The sequence below is a fragment of the Leuciscus leuciscus genome, assembly GCF_965113295.1.
Source record: "Leuciscus leuciscus genome assembly, chromosome: 9".
NCBI classification, from domain to species: domain Eukaryota; kingdom Metazoa; phylum Chordata; class Actinopteri; order Cypriniformes; family Leuciscidae; genus Leuciscus; species Leuciscus leuciscus.
The window spans coordinates 35,164,363-35,184,379 of NC_138733.1; the positions used below are offsets into that span (position 1 = coordinate 35,164,363).

Below are 20,017 nucleotides of genomic sequence, written 5' to 3' on the forward strand. Positions count from 1 at the left end.
TCCCCGACGGCCGCCGAGGGCGTCCCCCTGCGTCCGCCTCTTATCCCGCTGAGCACGTGCGGCAGCCTTCACCCGGGGCTCAGTGTGGATCCAGACGCAGGCATAGCGCCCCGCCCACCTCAGGTGCTGCCAAGCCAGGTGGTAAGCACAAGCGCAAGCCCAGGGATGGGGATGGGATTTTGTTCTTGGAGATGGTACCGGTTCACTCCCTCCCCTCAGTGGAGGACCGGGGGGAGTCTTTGTTTGTGTATGTCTGTTCCGCCGCTGGCTCCCCGTAAAAGCGGGGCAAGCGATACCTACATTTTCAAAGAAAGAGCAAATTTCTTTATCCCTGAGCATTAGCAGAGGTGAGCTGTAGGTGTGCAACCCAGGATCCTGACACCAACAGCCACGTCTGTATCACCAGCCCTCATTATGGCGATTCAGTATCGGTTGGGCGTCTCACGCTATTTTGAGATCCTCTGAAATGAGGGAAATGGGTAAGTGCACTTACATGTACACATGATTCAGTCTCGGGCCGCCTACGGGCCTTCCGAGTAGAGTTCCTGTTTACTGAAGTTGTGGTTGATGGTATCTGGAATTCTGTTGATTCACCGGTGTAGTGCCGTGAGGTGTTCCTGGCTGTTTCAGCTTTTTTTCCTTATGCTAGAGACTCAGCTTCATTAGTTAGCAGTAATGCGTTCGAGGACCCGCTCATGCCTTCTCACGCACTCTGCTGCTAACTAAAGAGGCAGACCTGGTCTTTGGCCGCCTACGGGCTCTCTGAAGCTAGCTCTCTGCCTTGGAACCGTTGCCTCATTCTGAGTAGGTTTGGTACGCTGAGCCTTTTGGGGTGGTCAGTTGTAGCGCTGAAAAGTGTTCCTGATCGTCTCGATTGGTTCGTGTATTTTTGACTTTGCTAAGGCGATTCAGTTCATCTGGCACCCGTTCGGTCTGGTGCTGCCTGTGTCACTATGTGTGCAGGTAGTACCGTGACGAGCGTGGTCATCGCTTCCCACTGGTGAGGGTTGCGGTGAGGCAATTCCTCCAGCCGATATGGAAACGGGTCTCTATGGGATCCGTTTCTGTTATACATGGGCTACAGTGAGTTCATTGGGATCTGTGTTTACTGTTCGGGCCTTTTTTGGAAGATAAAAAGCCCCCGTTCAGTTTTCACACAGCAGGTAAAACTGTGGTCCTTCAGTGGTTGCAACGAAGGACCTGCTGGATTAGTACTTTGGGCTCCACTCTTCCGCGAGACATGGGTCATCCAGTGCCTGCCGTCTGGGGTGGAGGTCTCGGTACAGGTCCTTACCCTACGAGTGCTGCATAGCCAGTGGGGTTCGCAGGTCAACTGAGAGGGGTTCCTTTCCTAAACAGAGAGGAACCTTTCTTAGTCTGGAGGTGAACTTGGTTTACATGTTCCTCAGGGGACATGTCCGGTCAGTGTTGGGGTGAGAAAGGGTCCCACTGATTAATTTCAGAGGCTCCCGGGGCATGTGTGAGACGCAGCCATCCTGGATGGTTTCCTCCATGTGTTGACCACTTCAACATTGACTTTATGACCAGATTCGCTAGTGGCCATGGCAGAGTAGCACACTCACGTGGTGTGCTACCAAACCCTTAGCCATGTACAGGTCTTGGTTTTCGAGTCAGTGACTCTAGACCAGATTTGGGGACATGAGCGCAGGGGCCATAACGGGCATGTAGTCAGTTAAGTCGGTTGTGTCAGACTGCATTGGCGTCTTTTCTCCTAGAGTTTCAGCAAGGATAATTCAAGGGCTTCCTCGCTGGTCCAAACTCGCCTGCCACTACCTCCGATGGGGCTGAAGCTGGGTACGCTTCTCCACAGTAGAACTCTGGCCTGCTCAATCATGCCGCCTCAGGGCCGCAAATGCCATAAGAGAGTGGAAACCCCATCCCCCTAGGTGTCAGTAGGGAGGATTCTCTGGGCTGCACTGGGTCACCCGTGGATCTTTTCGCTACTCACTGGGGATAGTGGTTGTATCGGAACGAACTGACGCCAGGGTTCACGCTAAGGGCGTTCCCCAGTGAGCTTTCTTGCACGTCAGTGTGCTATGTCAGAATGGAACAGTCTTCAGTTGCCCCGTTCCGGCCCAACTAGACTTAGTCACTCAGAGATGGGCATCAATGGCACCCGCACTGAGCCCTAAACGGCAGCTTGGTTGTGGTGGTTCAGTATCTACCTCTGAAAGAGCTATGGATACTAATACTTCTGTGTGAGCCCCCTCCATACTGGAGGCCTGCTTATGATCCGAAGTAGAACCGGTTCGTTGGCGTTCTTAGAAATAAGAACCCCTGAGATGTTCGGTCATTTTGTCACTTCCCTCCTGCACTAGAATTGTGGGGTGCGGCTTCCGCTCCACCTTTCTGGGTGACAATGTTCTCATGGGCACGTCACGGTGCGGGTTCTGAGGGGGGTACAATTTGATCATCTGGTTCCTGAGCAATGCAAGTGGTCATACTTCTTGCATAGCTCTTACCTTCTCGGAGACTTCTCCAGTGCCATGCACTCGGAGCGGTCCCCTGAGTAGTCAGGTAGCGAGTTAAAAACCTGTTTTAAGTAACAGTTCTCCTATTGTGTTTTACTCTTCAGAAGGTGGGAACTTGCATCATTTCAGTTGACGAAGTGTGCCTGGATTCGGGCCAGGGCTACTCCTGCTGGGGATCCTGGCCTGGATATATGCCAAGGCTCCTATCTCTCCTGTAATGGGAATAGATAGTGAGCCTGCGAGCGCTGCCTCGGAGGAGGCAGACCCAGCCCTGACTTTTCTCTGCTTCTCTCGCTCTGCGGTGGTAGAACAGAATGCAAAGTCTCGGTACCGGACTAACTACTTGTCTGTTTGGGGACCAGTAGAAAGGAGGGCGGTTCCCTGTGCGATGGTTGGCCCATGTGGGAATGTGTGGCCATCATCTTGGTGGAAGTCCAAGGTGCACCGTGTCCACTTGGGTTAAGAGTCTCTCCATCTGGAGCGTGTGCTCTTTCCTAAGCGTCGACATGGGTGCCTCGCTGAACAGATATTGTGTTAGGGGTTGGGCGACATTACACTAATGTGTACTGAACTCACAGCTTAGTAGGCTCCTTCATTGAAGTCAGCCTCACTTAGCCTGAGTTTAGTGTCGGCTTGCTACGCCATTCCCCTCCTTGGACTGGATAAGTGCGTAAATTTACTCTGGTGAGTTCTACGGAACCCTATTGAGTTCCTCAGAGCCCCTGTTGGTAGTAGATGTGGCGGAGCGTCTGATACTAGTCCTATCACTTGTATGCTTGTGAAACTTGTGTTAGGTGGGGCCCATACGTTGTGATCCCTACAGTAATCCCGTATGTGTATTTCTCTACGGCATGCTTCCTACGGTAAACTCGTATCTTCCTTCGGCAGAGTCACCTCTGCCGTCATTGACTGGTTGTGTTTTCTATGTTACAGTATTACAGCAGAAACAAAGCAGGTTTTTTGGAGGCTTTTATAGGATGCCAAAAAATGTTATGGATATCCGGAAAGTTTAGACCATAAACAATAGGGTTTACAAAGGGTGGTATAACAATAAATTCAAGTGAAATGACAACAGTCAGCGCTATAGGAAGCTCCCCATTCACAAATCGACTCAAGGTGAGCTCACAAAAAAAGTGAAACTGAGAAATTTAAAAGGATCACCATGTGTGGAATACAAGTTTTATATGCTTTGCTCCTGAACTCTCGTCTGATTCTTTGACAAATTATAATAATTCTGACATAGGTATACAATATAAAACTCAAAGGGATAAAAATTGTTGTGATCATTACAATAAGGCCATAAATATTATTAATAGTATTGTTAACACATTTGACAATTTCATAGTTGTGGCAGTACACCTTTAGCAATTTGTTAACAGATTGTCAGCCTTGCAGTCAAAAGAGCACCAATACCAACAAAAGTAATTGGATAAAGCCATGTTTTAACTATTAGAACAGTTATAAGCCGTGTGGTAATAATATTGTTGTAATGCAAAGGTTTACTGATTGCAACAAACCTATCAAATGCCATTCGCATCAATATTGTAAGCTAAAAAGCTGCATATGAGTAAATTACAAAACTCTGTATGAGACCTGCTTCATAGGAGATTCTATGTGCATCATAGAGCAGGTCTGTCAATAACCTTGGGAAAAATCCAGCTGTACCATATACAGAGTTGATGGACAAGCAGTAGATCAAAATGTACTGTATATGGGCTGGCGCAATGTCTTGAATGAGAACTCCGGTCAATTTTAACATTGAGCTCATTTTTTTGTAAATTTGGAGTGCTGTCAGTACAGAGAACAACAACAAAAATCGGTGCTGCCTACACCGTGTTATCCTCTTTTTAAAATTTGCACCCTGTTGACTTCAATGGGGCACGTTTTAAATCTGCTTTTAGCCTCTTAACATCCTTGATGTGTCATTACAAGTGCCCAGCCATTGTGAGTGATTCCTTCAGAGTGAACGCAGTGAATCTGACTGCAGTAGATGTAGATGAGAAGTTAATTCAGCCAGCGCACATACCTGTATTTTCTTCCTGTTTTCGGTCGAAGTCCACAGTAGTCCCAGATGTGGGAGGCAGAGCGTCCCGGTGTGGGGGCACGGTCATATGCCGTGTCCTGACAGAGGAGACCAGGGAAGGACGAGCGTTGCGTGGCGACCTCCTCTGACGGATCTGGCGACAGAGGGGGACGAGAGTAGCGAGGCGGAGCGTCGCACACTGCCATCCACAGCCTCTGGGGGCTCAAAGATTGGAATGTCAGTTCTTTCTTTAAGGGAGAACAAAATATTCTCCCCCGGCACTCCACCCTGCAACCCATCTCTGAGCTGCCCGTATCGGGAGCGCCGCTTTGTCTGGCATTTGGCAGGCTGCGGGGCTGGTACGGGCTGGGGTGCCTTCCTGCGGCTACCTCCACGGCGCGGACCGGGAGAAGGCTGCTGCTGGGGCAGGGCGGAAGCCGCAGGAGGGACCCCTCAGCGGCGAGCGGACCGAGGCATCTGAGCCGGCAGCTGGGTGGAGGCAACAGCTGGCCGCTGGGGCAGAAAGTGTTTAACCCTCTGGGGACCAAAAACGCGCCCGCGCGTTTTGCTCGTTTTTTTTTTTTAGCAATGAAAATAAACACTAAATGCTCTGTTAATTTTGATCTTTCATTTTCGTGTAATACATCAATCGATCCTGTTCAGTTTCTATTTTTTTTCTGTATATTCACAATAAAAATAAAGTGTTTTGCTTTTTGACAAATAAAGAAACTTTAACATGATGCGATTTCTGCCTTCTCTCTGTCAGTGAACTCCCGTTTGAAACGCGTTCGAAAATGATCTATAACTCTGCGAAAATTCAGTCAAACAGGCAAACAGACCCACGGGCATAAAGCTTGAGATCGCAGCTTTTAAATGAAGTAATTTATATAAAAAACAAATATTATCAGCTTCTGTAATCTGTATAAAAAGAGAGCGACTCCAGTCGAGCTCATTACGAGCCATTCAAAAGTAATTTGACCACGCCCCGGAGAGCGCGTGCTATTCAAACGCAAATTCTGAGAACCATTTCAGTCTGTGAAACGCCCCCACATCAGCTGTAAACAAAGAGGCATAATATAGCCTACCTTATGGAGAAAATTTTCCGTGCTGATATGAGGAGCAGATCCCGCTGAGGAGTGAGGTAGGCTAAGTTATCCTTTCTCAAGTGTTAATGTGGAATAACGTTATGGAATAACGTTGTAGGCTTATGTAAACAAAAAGATGAATCGCGTTTCTATAATATGAATCGCGTTTCTGTGAGATGAATGAAGGGTACATATTTGTAAAGACTGTTTAGCCTAAATATGAATCGCGTTTCTGTGAGATGAATGAAGGGTACATATTTGTAAAGACTGTTTAGCCTAAAATGAATCGCGTTTCTGTGAGATGAATGAAGGGTACATATTTGTAAAGAGTGTTTAGCCTAAATATGAATCGCGCGTCTGTGTGTGAAAGAATAAACTGCTTTTACAGTTACAGTTACTGCGTTACAGTCAGGCGAAGTATGAAAGACAACATTTTGTTGACTAGATTTGGGTACAGTTTTTACTGTAGAATATACTGCTCATATATATAAAATACTATTTTGTCAAAAATAAAGTCATAGACTAAGATGTTCCAATGTTGGCTATATTCAAACTAATGAATACATATGATAAAATGTAGGCCTATAATCTTTTTTTTTTTTTTTTTTTACAAAGAAAGAGTACTTTTTTGCAGAAATATTGCTGAAATTGTAATTATTGTTGTAATTGTAACCTTTTTAATAAAATAGCAAAACATATTTACAAGATAGATGTAAGCAAAATCTTAAATGGTCAATATAAGTCTTCTCCTTGCATTGTGGCTCAGTCAGTGTCACACCTGAATGAATGGCTAATTATGCAGAGTCATTATGCAGAGTGGGTGGGACTAAGGTGTAAACTACTCCTCCCCCTCGCATATTGGCTTTCCAAGCAAAACCTGTTTTACACCATTTAAATCAATGTATTTTTTTTTTGTGAACGATAAAGCAAGACTATTTTCACATAATTTTGAAGCTAGAACTGAAAGGGACAACATCCATTAGTCAAAAGTCTTGTGGGCACATATTTTGTATGAGTTTTGTGGTCTTATTTCAGCAACTTTCATTTTTATTTTTTTAAATAACCACGCATAAACATTATTCTCTTAAAAATACAAACATCTACATACATGTTGCTCGCATATTATGGTAGGCCTGTTTGTGCTATATAGAGTGAATTTACACCTTTGCCATTAACATGTTTATAAATAACTGAAAAAAGCACAAATGTCAGAGCATGTCAGAACATCTCAAGGGCCCCAAAAACAGCTTGGTCCCCAGAGGGTTAATAGCCTGAGTCTGCTCCTGGGCGGCCGAGAACTGTTGGGCAAAGCGCCTGCCTGGGATATGGGAGAGTTGCGGAACGGGGTTCGCTTAGCCTCCCGCATATCAGCCAGGTTGAGCCAGAGATGTCTTTTCTGGACCACGCATGTGCACATCACCTGACTCAGGGAGCGTGCGGTCACCTTCGGCGCCCGTAGAGCGAGGTCGGTGGCGTCACGCAGCTCTTCCATGATCCCTGGATCAGCCCTACCCTCGTCCATGGCTCTGAGCACCCTGGTCTGCTAGACCTGGAGGATGGCCATAGGATGCAGTGAGGAGGCAGCCTGCCCCAGAGCTCTATAGGTCTTCGCCACCAGAGTAGACGAAAACCTACAGGCTTTGGAGGGGTGCTTAAGGTCGCCACGCCAGGTGGAGGCGCTCTGGGGACACAGTTGCATCGCCACAGAAAGCTCCACCGGGGGGACCCCAGTGTACCCTTTGGCCGCGGCCTCATCGAGGGCAGAGAAGGTGGAAGAGGCCGCTGAGCAGTTGCGAAAAGTCAAAGGAGACTTCTACGATCTCATGACCTCTTCATACACTTCCGGGAAGAAAGGAATTGGTTTTAGGAATTGCCGTGCTGACACCCGTCAGCAGCCACCCCCAAAAACCAATCATCAAGCCTTGAGCACTCGGGACATGGCGGAGGGTTCCAGGCTGCCCGGGAAAGCATGGCAGTCAGTTCTGGATCAGACTTGGGCAATGCTGGTACCCCCAAAGGAGGCAGCACAGCCGAGTCTTCATCTCCAGATGACCCAAGCCCACCATGTGATGCAGCGATAGCCATTACATCTTCTGCCGGGGCGCCGGATGAAATGCTGGGCCAGCCACAAGACTGGCCAGCGACCTCATCCGGAAACCTCATGGGTTGCAATGTGGAAGAGGGGGGTGTGGCCCGAGGAGAATTCAGAAAAATCATATCGTCCTCAGGTCACCCTGGCCACCAGCCAAAGTATCCCCTCTCGTGGAGAGAATAGATTGGGGTGTGGCAGAGGGGACTCTACCTCTAAGGAGGTCATTGAGTCTCGATCATAACATTGCGATGGTCATGTTCCCACAATGAGAACATGACGCATCCATGAATGCTGCCTGAGCGTGATTTAAGCCCAAACACGCCAGGCAGCGTTCGTGCCCATCAGTAGAATTAATCTGTCTACCGCACCCAGAAATACACGGGCGAGACATCTTTAAAAAGATGCGCCACGTGCAGCTCTTTTAGAGAGGATAAAACTCAACAGCAGTGCTGAAGCGCCCAGGGAGAAAACACACACTGTTGGGAGATCACTGCACAGACCAGCAGTAGGAATGAGATCTCGCTGGAACACGCCGTCACACCAACACCGCTGAAGAGTCGCTCGTCTCATATCTAGAACTCGTAGACAGTTTACAGTGGAGAGAAGTGAAGAAACACTCGGCTCCGAAGCAAAAACATAATGTGAGATTGCCGCACTGCTCCTTTATACCCATGCGGTGGGGCAGAGTTGCGCTATGCCAATTCCACAGACCCATGTCACTGTTTTGCCATTGGCTTGTTTTGTAATAGGCTTCTAAGCAAAACCCCCATTCGTCAGTCACTGACGTAACTCGGAGTGACTGAACGAAAGGGAACCATGGTTAAATTTGTAATCTGACACATTTTCTTCTTTTATTCATGTTATCTTAATATAAAATCTTAATAAAGATCTGTTACGTTTAGCACAGAGAGAGAACAAAAAAATAAAAAAATATTATTATTATTGCATGCCACTTGCTTTTACGGAACTATGTAACAAATAACACAGAATTATAAAAGATTATTGGTGGAAAAATAAAGTCAATATTTGTAGAAGAAGTAGTAATGAAGAGATGAAGTAAGATGAAGAAGTAAGTCAAAAAAGGATCTAATAACAAAAGGGTATTTATTTAAACAAAATAACCGCAGGTAATCCACTGATGAGAAGGCAACATGACCGTGTGTAACACACGACCAATACCGACAGAGAATGAGAACTAAAGAGGAACTTAAATTTACAATCATAATGAACTAAATGACGAACAGGTGTATTGATTGCTAGAGTGGCCATGGTAACTAAAGACTGGTGGGATGCAGAATGCGACAATAGTTTTGATTTTCATTTAAAAATGAAATAAAATTGTAGAAAAGTAGATTTAAAAAAAAAAAAAAAAAAAAAAAAAAAAAATGAAATAAACATAAATACCAAACTCTTTAATTCAAAAGACTACGCCTTTGTTGTTTAAAGTGTGAATATACTATGGGCCAGATTTACTAACAGCTTGCTCCAACACAAACCCTCTTTTGGTGTTAAAAAACTACTGTCACAATTTACTAAAGACACACAGTGAAAAATTTGTGCTGAAAAGGTGTGGACAGTGTTATTTGCGTCTTACCTTATTGCATATGCATTTGTATGTGTATCTCTTTCAGATGCAAAATTTACGGGAGAGTATTTCAATGGATCATGCAAGGTGATTTACAAAATTGTGCAAGTCTATTTACGGGTATTTGCATCACTATTTATTGCCCCCCAAAAAATCATATCTTAAACCAGATGCTAACTGCTCTTGGTAGATTGCATTAGTCATTATGGAAATGATCCGGCTGTCTGTTCTTTAATTAGCGCGTCGTCAGTAGATCACGCTGTTTTGGAATTGTGCTCTTACTCTAATTTGCCCTGTTTAGTAAATCTGGCCAAAAACCTACTGATTTAAAATCACAGATTATTATAATGTGTGTAATGAAACACAACTATTATCTCAGCATTACAGTTTAAGGCGAGGACCTCTTGGAAAATTCAGTCAATGGTGGGGAAGCGTTGTATCATAAATTACAGAAAATTCTGTCAGTGGCGGGGAAAGAGTAAATATGAAGGGGTGAATTTTACAATTCCCTCCTCTTTTATCGTATAACAACTAGGGAAACATATTTTCTTAAATTAAGTGCATTTATTCTGGTATTAATGTTACAGGCAATGTCTGTATTTGTTATCTGAGAGGTGACTAAGAGTCTGCCTGACCCATGTCAGGAATGCAGTAACAGTATTTGCTCATTTAACCAGACTAAATAATACATTATATGTTTAGGCCTGTAATAAATATATAGTTGTGGCAAAGATTTCCTAGCACTGGCAGTCTTAAATTTACACGCTAAAACTCATAACATGTAATATCTATCATTATAAGCATGAGAAGAGATAAAACAATGTTTGATTAAACAATGATTTTGTGGCTGTATATCATAAACATTCTGGGTTGTGTTTACCAAAAGTATCATAAGCTTAAGTAGACCATAGAACCATTGCCACCAATGGTCTCCACGATAAACTTAGCTCACAATGCTTATGAGAAATCCAATCCTGTATAGTATCTATTACATCAAAAACACATCTATTTGGATGCATTTATAATACATATAATTTTTTTGCGAATTTCAGGAAAATTTAAACCATAAACAAGAGGGTTCAGGATGGGTGGTACAATAAGAAACTGCAGTGAAATAATAATTGACAGGCTTAGAGGGAGATCCAAAGTCGCGACCCGACTCAGAGTGACCTCACAAAAAAGAGCAATAGAGAAATTTAAAAGGATCACCATGTGTGGAATACAAGTTTGATATGCTTTTCTCCTGAACTCTGGTGAACTTTTTGTACAAATGATAAGAATTTTAACATAGGAATATAGGATAAAACTTAAAGGCATGATTACAGTTGTGGTCACTATGAAAAAGCCAAAAACATTATTAATAATAGTGTTTGCACAAGACAGCTTGACAATTTCCCAGTTGTGACAATAAACCTTCCACAGTTTGTTACCACACATAATCAGTCTGGCATTTAAAATACCAGCAATACCAACACAAAGCATTGGATAAATCCAGCTTATAGCTATTAAAACAGATAAAATCCTGGGAGTCATTATGCTGTTGTATTGTAAAGGTTTACAGATTGCTACATATCTGTCAAATGCCATTAACATTAATATTGTATTTTCATTTGATGCATATGAATAAATGACAAAAGCCTGTAAGAGGCATGCTTCGCGGGACACCAAGTGTGTATCAGACATTAAGTCTGACAGTAACCTTGGGAAAAAAGCAGCTGTTCCAAACACAGAGTTGATGGACAAACATGCAATCAGAATGTACATGGGCTGGTGTAAAGTCCTTTCCAGACAAATTGCAATAATTATAAAGGCATTAAAGAATATAATAGCGCAGTATAAAATAATTCCCAAACTGAAGAAAGTATATTTTATGTACCCAATATTTTCAAACAACATCAAGTAAAAATATGTTCCATTTTCCATTTTTCGTTAAGCAAAGGATGGATTAATTGACCTGAGGATGAAAGAAGACACAGTTCACGTGATTTTTACCTAAAAAAAAAAAGATTGTTTGGTAACACTTTAAATTACAGTGTCCTTGTTACATATGCTACATGTACGGTAGTTAATATAGTAATAACTATAAATTTTGCATAAGTACACGCAACTAACCCTAAACCTATTCTTAATCCTAACTCTAACCCTCTACAGTAAGTACATTTAGTTAATTAATATAACTCTGCACCACTGCATTGTAACAAGCACACCTTAAAATTTAAGCTTAAAGTGTTACCAGCTGTTTTCATGCTTATCAGCTTTATATTTGTAGCCACAATGTTTAATACATCATGTGAATTATTTCATACATCAATTATTTAGACAGTTTAACAATATACATGTACATGAAATTGCATTACCAGAAATACCTTCTGTGATACGATCTGACATTACTATCACTTTATCTTCAGAGAATGTGTAAATGTGCAGAGAATCAGGTCTAGCCTATGTGTGCTCTGTTAAGAAGACCTAAGAATCACCATACATGCTCTTTTATATAGCATAAAACAAGTCTCTGAAGACCTCTCTGCTGTGGCTTGACTTGCATAAACAGCACACCAGAGGTTTCCCTTAACTAAAAACATTAAAAAACATGGCACAGTGGGTAAAATCTTGTAATTCAAAATGTACTGATAACACAGACACAATAATGAGGTTGTGAGTCTTTGGAAAGGTATTCTAGTTGAAATTAAAATTGTACATACAGTGGGGAGAACAAGTATTTGATACACTGCCGATTTTGCAGGTTTTCCTACTTACAAAGCATGTAGAGGCTTGTATTTTTAAATAATTCATTTGCATTTTAATTCATGAGGTTTTCCTACTTACAAAGCATGTAGAGGCTTGTATTTTTAAATAATTCATTTGCATTTTAATTCATGACATAAGTATTTGATCACCTACCAACCAGTAAGAATGACCGCCGTCATGGATTAAAATCCTGCAGTGCACGCAAGGTCCCCCTGCTCAAGCCAGCGCATGTCCAGGCCCGTCTGAAGTTTGCCAATGACCATCTGGATGATCCAGAGGAGGAATGGGAGAAGGTCATGTGGTCTGATGAGACAAAAATAGAGCTTTTTGGTCTAAACTCCACTCGCCGTGTTTGGAGAAAGAAGAACGATGAGTACAACCCCAAGAACACAATCCCAACCGTGAAGCATGGAGGTGGAAACATCATTCTTTGGGGATGCTTTTCTGCAAAGGGGACAGGACGACTGCACCGTATTGAGGGGAGGATGGATTGGGGCCATGTATCGCGAGATCTTGGCCAACATCCTCCTTCCCCTCAGTAAGAGCACTGAAGATGGGTCGTGGCTGGGTCTTCCAGCATGACAACGATCCGAAACACACAGCCAGGGCAACTAAGGAGTGGCTCCGTAAGAAGCATCTCGAGGTCCTGGAGTGGCCTAGCCAGTCTCCAGACCTGAACCCAATAGAAAATCTTTGGAGGGAGCTGAAAGTCCGTTTTGCCCAGCGACAGCCCAGAAACCTGAAGGATCTGGAGAAGGTCTGTATGGAGGAGTGGGCCAAAATCCCTGCTGCAGTGTGTGCAATCCTGGTCAAGAACTACAGGAAACGTATGATCTCTGTAATTGCAAACAAAGATTTCTGTACCAAATATTAAGTTCTGCTTTTCTGATGTATCAAATACTTATGTCATGCAATAAAATGCTAATTAATTACTTAAAAATCATACAATGTGATTTTCTGTATTTTTGGTTTTAGATTCCGTCACTCACAGTTGAAGAGTACCTAATACTACCTATGATAAAAATTACAGACTTCTACATGCTTTGTAAGTGGGAAAATCTGCAAAATCGGCAGTGTATCAAATACTTGTTTTCCCCACTGTATATATATACTGTATATGTATATGTAAAGTGTCAGTGGGAATATGGTACTATAGAACTAGATTCATGCACCATGTTCTCAGTTGTGTTTGTCTTAACACAGCCTTCGCCAGAGGGTGGTGATATAGATCTGTGTATAATTTAGGCAGTATGTGGCATGTGAACCCTTTCCTAATATTATGATTATAGTGTTGAATGGTTCATGCTTGAAGTCACGTGGACGTTCTCATTGTGATCAGTATTTCCTTGGTGTTGTGTCTTGTTGTTTATGTAAAGGAAGAAGTATGCAAATGGTACCTTTTCCAATGCTATATCCTGTTTAGATATTAAGTTATGGCATTAAACTATAGATGGCACATGCTGATAGCAAGCGGTCTATTGTATGTGAACCTTATACATTACGATTATAAGGTTATGTCAATGATACATCAAATGATTTAATTATGATATTTCCTGTACTTTCCTGTACTGTACTGTATGTCTATTGTTAATGAGTCTACTGTATGTTCATTCATATGTACAGATATATGCATTCATATGTACAGTCTATTTTACAGATTACATTTTTCCGATTTGAAATGAAATTTTTTTTCCCCACAATCCGTCGAACCAGCATCCAACTCAGAATGCTTTGATTGGCCAATCAGGAGATAGTCCAAGTTTAAAATTTTTTACCTGCCTCAAAGAACAGTGGTGGAGACTGGAGTGGAGAGTGATGTTTCTTCAGGCTCCGAAGCCCGGCCAAGCGCCAGGAAAAGCTCCAAAAACAAGTCACCTTACACCAACAGCACCATACGAATTAAAACGGGAACAAAAATTTGTTGACAAGTGACTTTTGTGCATGGACAAATGAAACATAAATTTACTTGTCCAAAGGACAAGTGCCTCAAAAAGTGAATGTCAAGCCCTGCTGTGCAGGGTGAATTGTTACTTTACAAATGTATAGCAATAGTCTCTTTCAGCTGTTGCACAACTCCAAACTCAAAATCTAGAGCGGCTGGGAAAAGCTGCACAACAGTGCAGTTTTATTTGGCATTGGCTTTTCCTTTAACTATCTGGAAAAGCTGTTTGTGTGAGGGAGGGCTCTACACATTTCTCATGTCTTGTCTACTGCTTTGTTGGGGGGTTATTTCATCTACACTGAACAAAATTATAAACGCAACACTTTTGTTTTTGTCCCCATTTTTCATGAGCTAAACTCAAAGATCTAAGACTTTTTCTATGTACACAAAAGGCATATTTCTCTCAAATATTGTTCAAAAATCGGTCTAAATCTGTGTTAGTGAGCACTTCTCCTTTGCCGAGATTATCCATCCACCTCACAGGTGTGGCATATCAAGATGCTGATTAGACAGCATGATTATTGCACAGGTGGCACAATTAGGCTGGCCACAATAAAAGGCCACTCTAAAATGTGCAGTTCTACTGTATTGGGGGGGTCCTGGGGGGGTCCTGGGGGGGTCCTGGGGGGTTCGAAAACCAGTCAGTATCTGGTGTGACCACCATTTGCCTCACGCAGTGCAACACATCTCCTTCGCATAGAGTTGATCAGGTTGTTGATTGTGGCCTGTGGAATGTTGGCAGGACCTGGAACACGCTGTCTTATACGCCGATCCATAGCATCCCAAACATGCTCAATGGGTGACATGTCCGGTGAGTATGCTGGTCATGCAAGAACTGGGATGTTTTCAGCTTACAGGAATTGTGTACAGAGCCTTGCAACATGGGGCCGTGCATTATCATGCTGCAACTTGAGGTGAAAGTCGTGGATGAATGGCACAACAATGGGCCTCAGGATCTCGTCACGATATCTCTGTGCATTCAAAATGCCAACAATAAAATGCACCTGTGTTCAATGTCCACAACATATGCCTGCCCATGTCATTACCCCACCGCCACCATGGGCCATTCAATCCACAACGTTGACATCAGCAAACCGCTCACCCACATGACGCCATACACGCTGTCTGCCATCTGCCCTGTACAGTGAAAACCGGGATTCATCCGTGAAGAGAACACCTCTCCAAAGAGCCAGACGCCATTGAATGTGAGCATTTGCCCACTCAAGTTGGTTACGACGACGAACAGCAGTCTGGTCGAGACCCCAATGAGGACGACGAGCATGCAGATGAGCTTCCCTGAGACGGTTTCTGACAGTTTGTGCAGAAATTCTTTGGTTATGCAAACCGATTGTTGCAGCAGCTGTCTGAGTGGCTGGTCTCAGGCGATCTTGGAGGTGAAGATGCTGGATTTGGAGGTCCTTGACTGGTGTGGTCACATGTGGTCTGCAGTTGTGAGGCTGGTTGGATGTACTGCCAAATTCTCTGAAACGCCTTTGGAGACGGCTTATGGTAGAGAAATGAACATTCAATTCACGGGCAACCGCTCAGGTGGACATTCCTGCAGTCAGCATGCCAATTGCATGCTCCCTCAAAATTTGTGACATCTGTGGCATTGTGCTGTGTGATAAAACTGCACATTTTAGAGTGGCCTTTTATTGTGGCCAGCCTAAGGCACGCCTGTGCAATAATCGTGTGGGTGAGCGGTTTGCTGATGTCAACGTTGTGGATCGAGTGGCCCATGATGGCGGTGGGGTTATGGCATGGGCAGGCGTATGTTATGGACAACGAACACAGGTGCATTTTTTTTATGGCATTTTGCAGTCGGACGAACAGCGGCACAGTGCTCATTCAGTAAATGCATAGCTAAACAGAAGTGTTTTGAGTCTGGATTTGAATGTGACCACTGTAGGAGCACATCTGATCTCTTCTGGAAGCTGGTTCCAGCTGCGGCTGGCATAATAGCTAAAAGCGGACTCGCCATGCTTAGAGTGAACCCTTGGTATTTCTAGCTGATATGATCCTAATGATCTGAGTGATCTGTTGGGTTTATATTCAGTGAGCATATCTGCAATGTATTGAGGTCCTAGGCCATTGAATGATTTATATACCAGTAATAATACTTTAAATTCAATCCTAAATCTAACTGGGAGCCAGTGTAAAGACCTGAGGACTGGTGTGATATGTTCATATTTCCTGGTTCTACTCAGAATCCTGGCGGTAGCGTTCTGTATGAGCTGCAACTGTCTTATGGTCTTTTTGGGAAGGCCAGTGAGGAGTCCATTACAATAATCCACTCTGCTGGTGATGAAAGCATGAACAAGTTTCTCTAAGTCTTGTCTGGAAATAAAGCATCTAATTCTTGCAATATTTTTGAGATGATAGTATGCTGATTTAGTCATTGCTTTGACATGACCAGTGTTGGGCAAGTTACTTAAAAAAAGTAATTAGTTATAGTTACTAGTTACTTCTCACAAAAAGTAACTGCGTTAGTAACTGAATTACATCATTACAAAAGTAACTAATTACCAGGGAAAGTAACTATTGCGTTACTTAAAAAAAAAAAAAAAAAAGTTTAAATATAAGAAATTTCTTGGATACCCCCAATATGAAATGTTAAATTTACATTTACATTTGCATTTATTCATTTAGCTGACGCTTTTATACAAAGCGACTTACAATTGCTATATATGTCAGAGGTCGCACGCCTCTGGAGCAACTAGGGGTTAAGTGTCTTGCTCAGGGACACATTGGTGTCTCACAGTGGATTCGAACCCGGGTCTCTCACACCAAAGGCATGTTTCAAGAGTTGTTTCAAGTTACTGTTATCATAGCGGGGACCCAACACATATCACTGAGAGCTGGTATCAGTTGTTTTTGGTTCACCTCGAGCAGATGGAGGAGGGTGTGGGCCCTGGCGTTGTGGCAGAGGCCGAAGAGCTCTCACAGAGGCAGGGGGATGGTGAGCTTGGCCCGCAGGCTTTGGTGGTTGCGGTGCCTGCCGTTTTTTGGTTGATATCTGGGGGCTTGCAGCAAAAGAGCGGGATAGTTTGGTTCCAGCAGACACCAGTTCTTCCATTTTCTGTGAGAAGCACAGAAGTGGAGTTGCTGGAGAGAGGGAAAAAGTATCTGGTGAAAGGGGCTGTTGCTCGGGTGTTATCTGAGGCTGTAATATGCTGTCCTGGCTTCCCTGGCTGTTTTCCAGGAAGTCGTCCTTGGGTGCTGAATCTTGGAGCAGTTCTGATATGTCTGTCTGTGGTGAGCTCTGTGGGCAGGGCTCAGCTGAGATTGTGTCCGTGAGCAGAGGTTGTTGTGGCTCAGTGGTGTTATCATTGTCCCTTGTGTGATATGTCAACATCATGTCCATTTTGCTGCTGAAGTGAAGTCCTGTGGTCATTCATACTGTGTCCAGGTGTGTGTGTGCCATTCAGATTGAGTGGATTGGCAAACACTGCAGAAGGATGATTGAGGGAGAAGTAGATATTGTCCTTTAGCACTCTTGAGACAAGTTTGTTTGGGTGGTGGCCATCCTGATGAAACAGTTGTCTCTGACTCCAGAAGAGATTGAAGTTGTCAATGAAGTTCACTCCTTTTATATTGCAAGTTTTTTGCAGCCATGTATTAAGCCCAAGCAACCGTGAAAACCTGTTTGTTCCTCTTGCTGGGAGTGGTCCACTGATGAATGTCTGAACTTTCCGTCTTTTAAGTGTTTCAAAAAGTTCATTGAAATCCTTCTTAAGGAGTTCTGACTCCTCGTTATGAATATCATTCTTCCCCACATGAATGATGAGTCGATTTGCAGTCTTATGTTTCATCAGAATGTTCTGAAGTTCCCTGTTTATATCAGAAGTTGTTGCTTGTGGAAGACAGCACGTAGTTGTATCCCTGCTGCTAATGTTTCTGATTATGGAGTCCCCCACTATCAGAGTCCTGGGCTCGGCTGCGCTCTGAGCTGAGTGCCGCTGTCTGCTCGACCTTGAGCGCCAGTTAGCATCAGTGTTAGCTACAGGCTGATTCAGTCTGTGTTCGATCACATTCATCACGTTTGGAGACTCCTCATTTACATTCATTAGTACTTCAAATCTGTTCTCAAGATGTATAGGTGTTGGTAGGAGACCAGTGTTTGCAATCCTTGTCAGAGCTGTATCTGGGGTAGAGGATGCTACTGCGGCAATATGTGATGCTCGTGACAATCTGATGTCTCGAGTGCCTTTGGGTCTCGCTCCCCGTTTGTGCCATCGATTTGTAAGTCGATCAGCTTGCTTCTCTACCTGTCGAGGAGCACTAGTTTCATGGGACTCACCGGCTATATGCTGAGGGTGTCCATGATGAAGCTCTGTTGTGTGTTCCGTCTGGTTTGGTGGTCCCGTAAGTAACTTTGTTTCAAGAACTGCAATCCTTTGTAAAAGTTTGTGGCAGTTAGTGCAGCAAGTAGATTCCAGAAGATACATTTTCTCTCTTATCCTTGTGGGTAGTTGTGTTTTCCTTTCCCCGGAATGTAAGCTGGTCGGGTAAAATAATTCTGCGTTTTTCTAGTAATCCAAACTTTGTCATTTGAGCACTGTGCTGATTTGCTGAAGTTAAAATTAGGTGATAAAAGGAGCTAAAATATACAAATATAGAAGATAAAATATAAAAGTGATAGAGCAAAGCATGGAGCAGTAAGCAAGAGCGTCCGAACGGTAGTAGAATCCTTGAAGTATAAATTCCTTGGGACCCAAGGAAATTAGTAACCAACACAGTTACAAAAAATAAGTTAAAGTAAATAAATAACGTCTCGGTTACGTATGTAACCCTCGTTCCCTGAGTAGGGAACGGAGACGTTACGTCGGATGACGACGAATGGGGTTTCGCTTAGAAAGCCTATCACCTTCGAGTATATAAAACGAGCCAATGGCAATGAAATGCCATGGGTCTGCGGAATTTGCATAGCTTAACTCCGCCCCACCCTGGGGGTATATAAGGAAGTACACTGGCAACATGCAGATATGTCTTCGCTGAGGGGCCGAGACTGAACTCAGGCGTTCCCAGCGGTACAGCTGAAGTGGCAGGGAGACGTAACGTCTCCGTTCCCTACGTAACCGAGACGTTCCCTTTCGTGGTCACTCCGAGTTACGTCGGATGACGACGAATGGGGTCCCCAGTCTAATCACGCCACCTCGGCTGTCTTCCAGTGCCCTGCGTAAGTCTGAGCACCCTGTCGTGATACTAGCACGGACGAAGGAGTCCTACTTAACACAGGAATACCAAGGTACACTGGGAAGCATATCTCAGTGGAAATATGCAATTATGCCCAACCCGAAGGGGGGGACTTAGAATACACATATGACCCAGAGGGGCTGCATATGGAGTATCACTGGGGTGTCCAGCCGCAGGTGGACTGTTTCAACACCAGGGGTGGCAAGGTGGTTTGCCGAGGGAAAGACACATGCTCAGAGAGGCTTACAGTGGAAACACACATGTGGGGGTCGCCCAGAAGGGGAACCATGCACATGGAGGCACCTAGCCAAGCGTGAAAGCTGCTAGTGGCATAACTCTGGCGTTGACATCGACAGTGCTGGAGGAGACTCAGGGCTTATTAGGCTCACCTGAGGGAGAATATCGCACGTATCCCGTCCGTGGAGAGGAATGGCGAGCAAGCGAAGACACCTGAGCAGAATCTAGTACCGGCTAGTTGAAGCGAGTACATGAGAAGAAACTGGCTCCACTCGGAGATTATAGAATCTCGCGAATGTGTTAGGTGTTGCCCAGCCTGCAGCTCTACAGATGTCTGTTAGCGAGGCGCCATGCGCTAGAGCCCAAGAGGATGCCACACTCCGAGTGGAGTGGGCCGTCACACCAAGGGGGCATGGTCGACCTTGCTGCTGGTATGCCAAAGCAATGGCGTCCACTATCCAGTGGGACAACCTTTGCTTGGAGAGAGCCTTTCCCTTCAGCTTCCCACCATAACAGACAAAGAGCTGGTCTGAGGTCCTGAAACACCGCGTTCTGTCTACGTAAGCACGGAGGGCGCGTACTGGACAGAGCAGTGCCAAGGCTGGGTCTGCCTCCTC

General features: G+C 44.2%; 2 protein-coding genes, 1 long non-coding RNA gene and 1 pseudogene across 4 annotated transcripts in view; 2 read left to right on the forward strand and 2 right to left on the reverse strand.

The window, feature by feature from the left end:
• The window catches only part of LOC309505830 (olfactory receptor 52K1-like), a 41,553-nt pseudogene extending 37,302 nt beyond the window's left edge, over nucleotides 1–4,251 (reverse strand). Inside the window, exon 1 of the transcript in view lies at nucleotides 4,010–4,251. The product of the transcript in view is annotated as an olfactory receptor 52K1-like (transcript). The remainder of the gene's footprint in view (nucleotides 1–4,009) is intronic.
• LOC309505828 (olfactory receptor 52D1-like) overlaps nucleotides 1–20,017 on the forward strand; it is a gene marked incomplete at both ends in the record, with an annotated part of 227,415 nt that overhangs the window by 173,583 nt on the left and 33,815 nt on the right. The window lies entirely within an intron of this gene.
• Nucleotides 1–20,017, forward strand: part of LOC309506813 — a 186,835-nt gene that overhangs the window by 141,871 nt on the left and 24,947 nt on the right. The window lies entirely within an intron of this gene.
• Nucleotides 10,283–11,200, reverse strand: LOC309505831 (olfactory receptor 6N2-like; the record flags this gene model as incomplete). The annotated part of the gene is made up of 1 exon (XM_082179286.1): nucleotides 10,283–11,200. One exon carries the CDS (start codon nucleotides 11,198–11,200, stop codon nucleotides 10,283–10,285), a length of 918 nt encoding a protein of 305 aa, XP_082035412.1.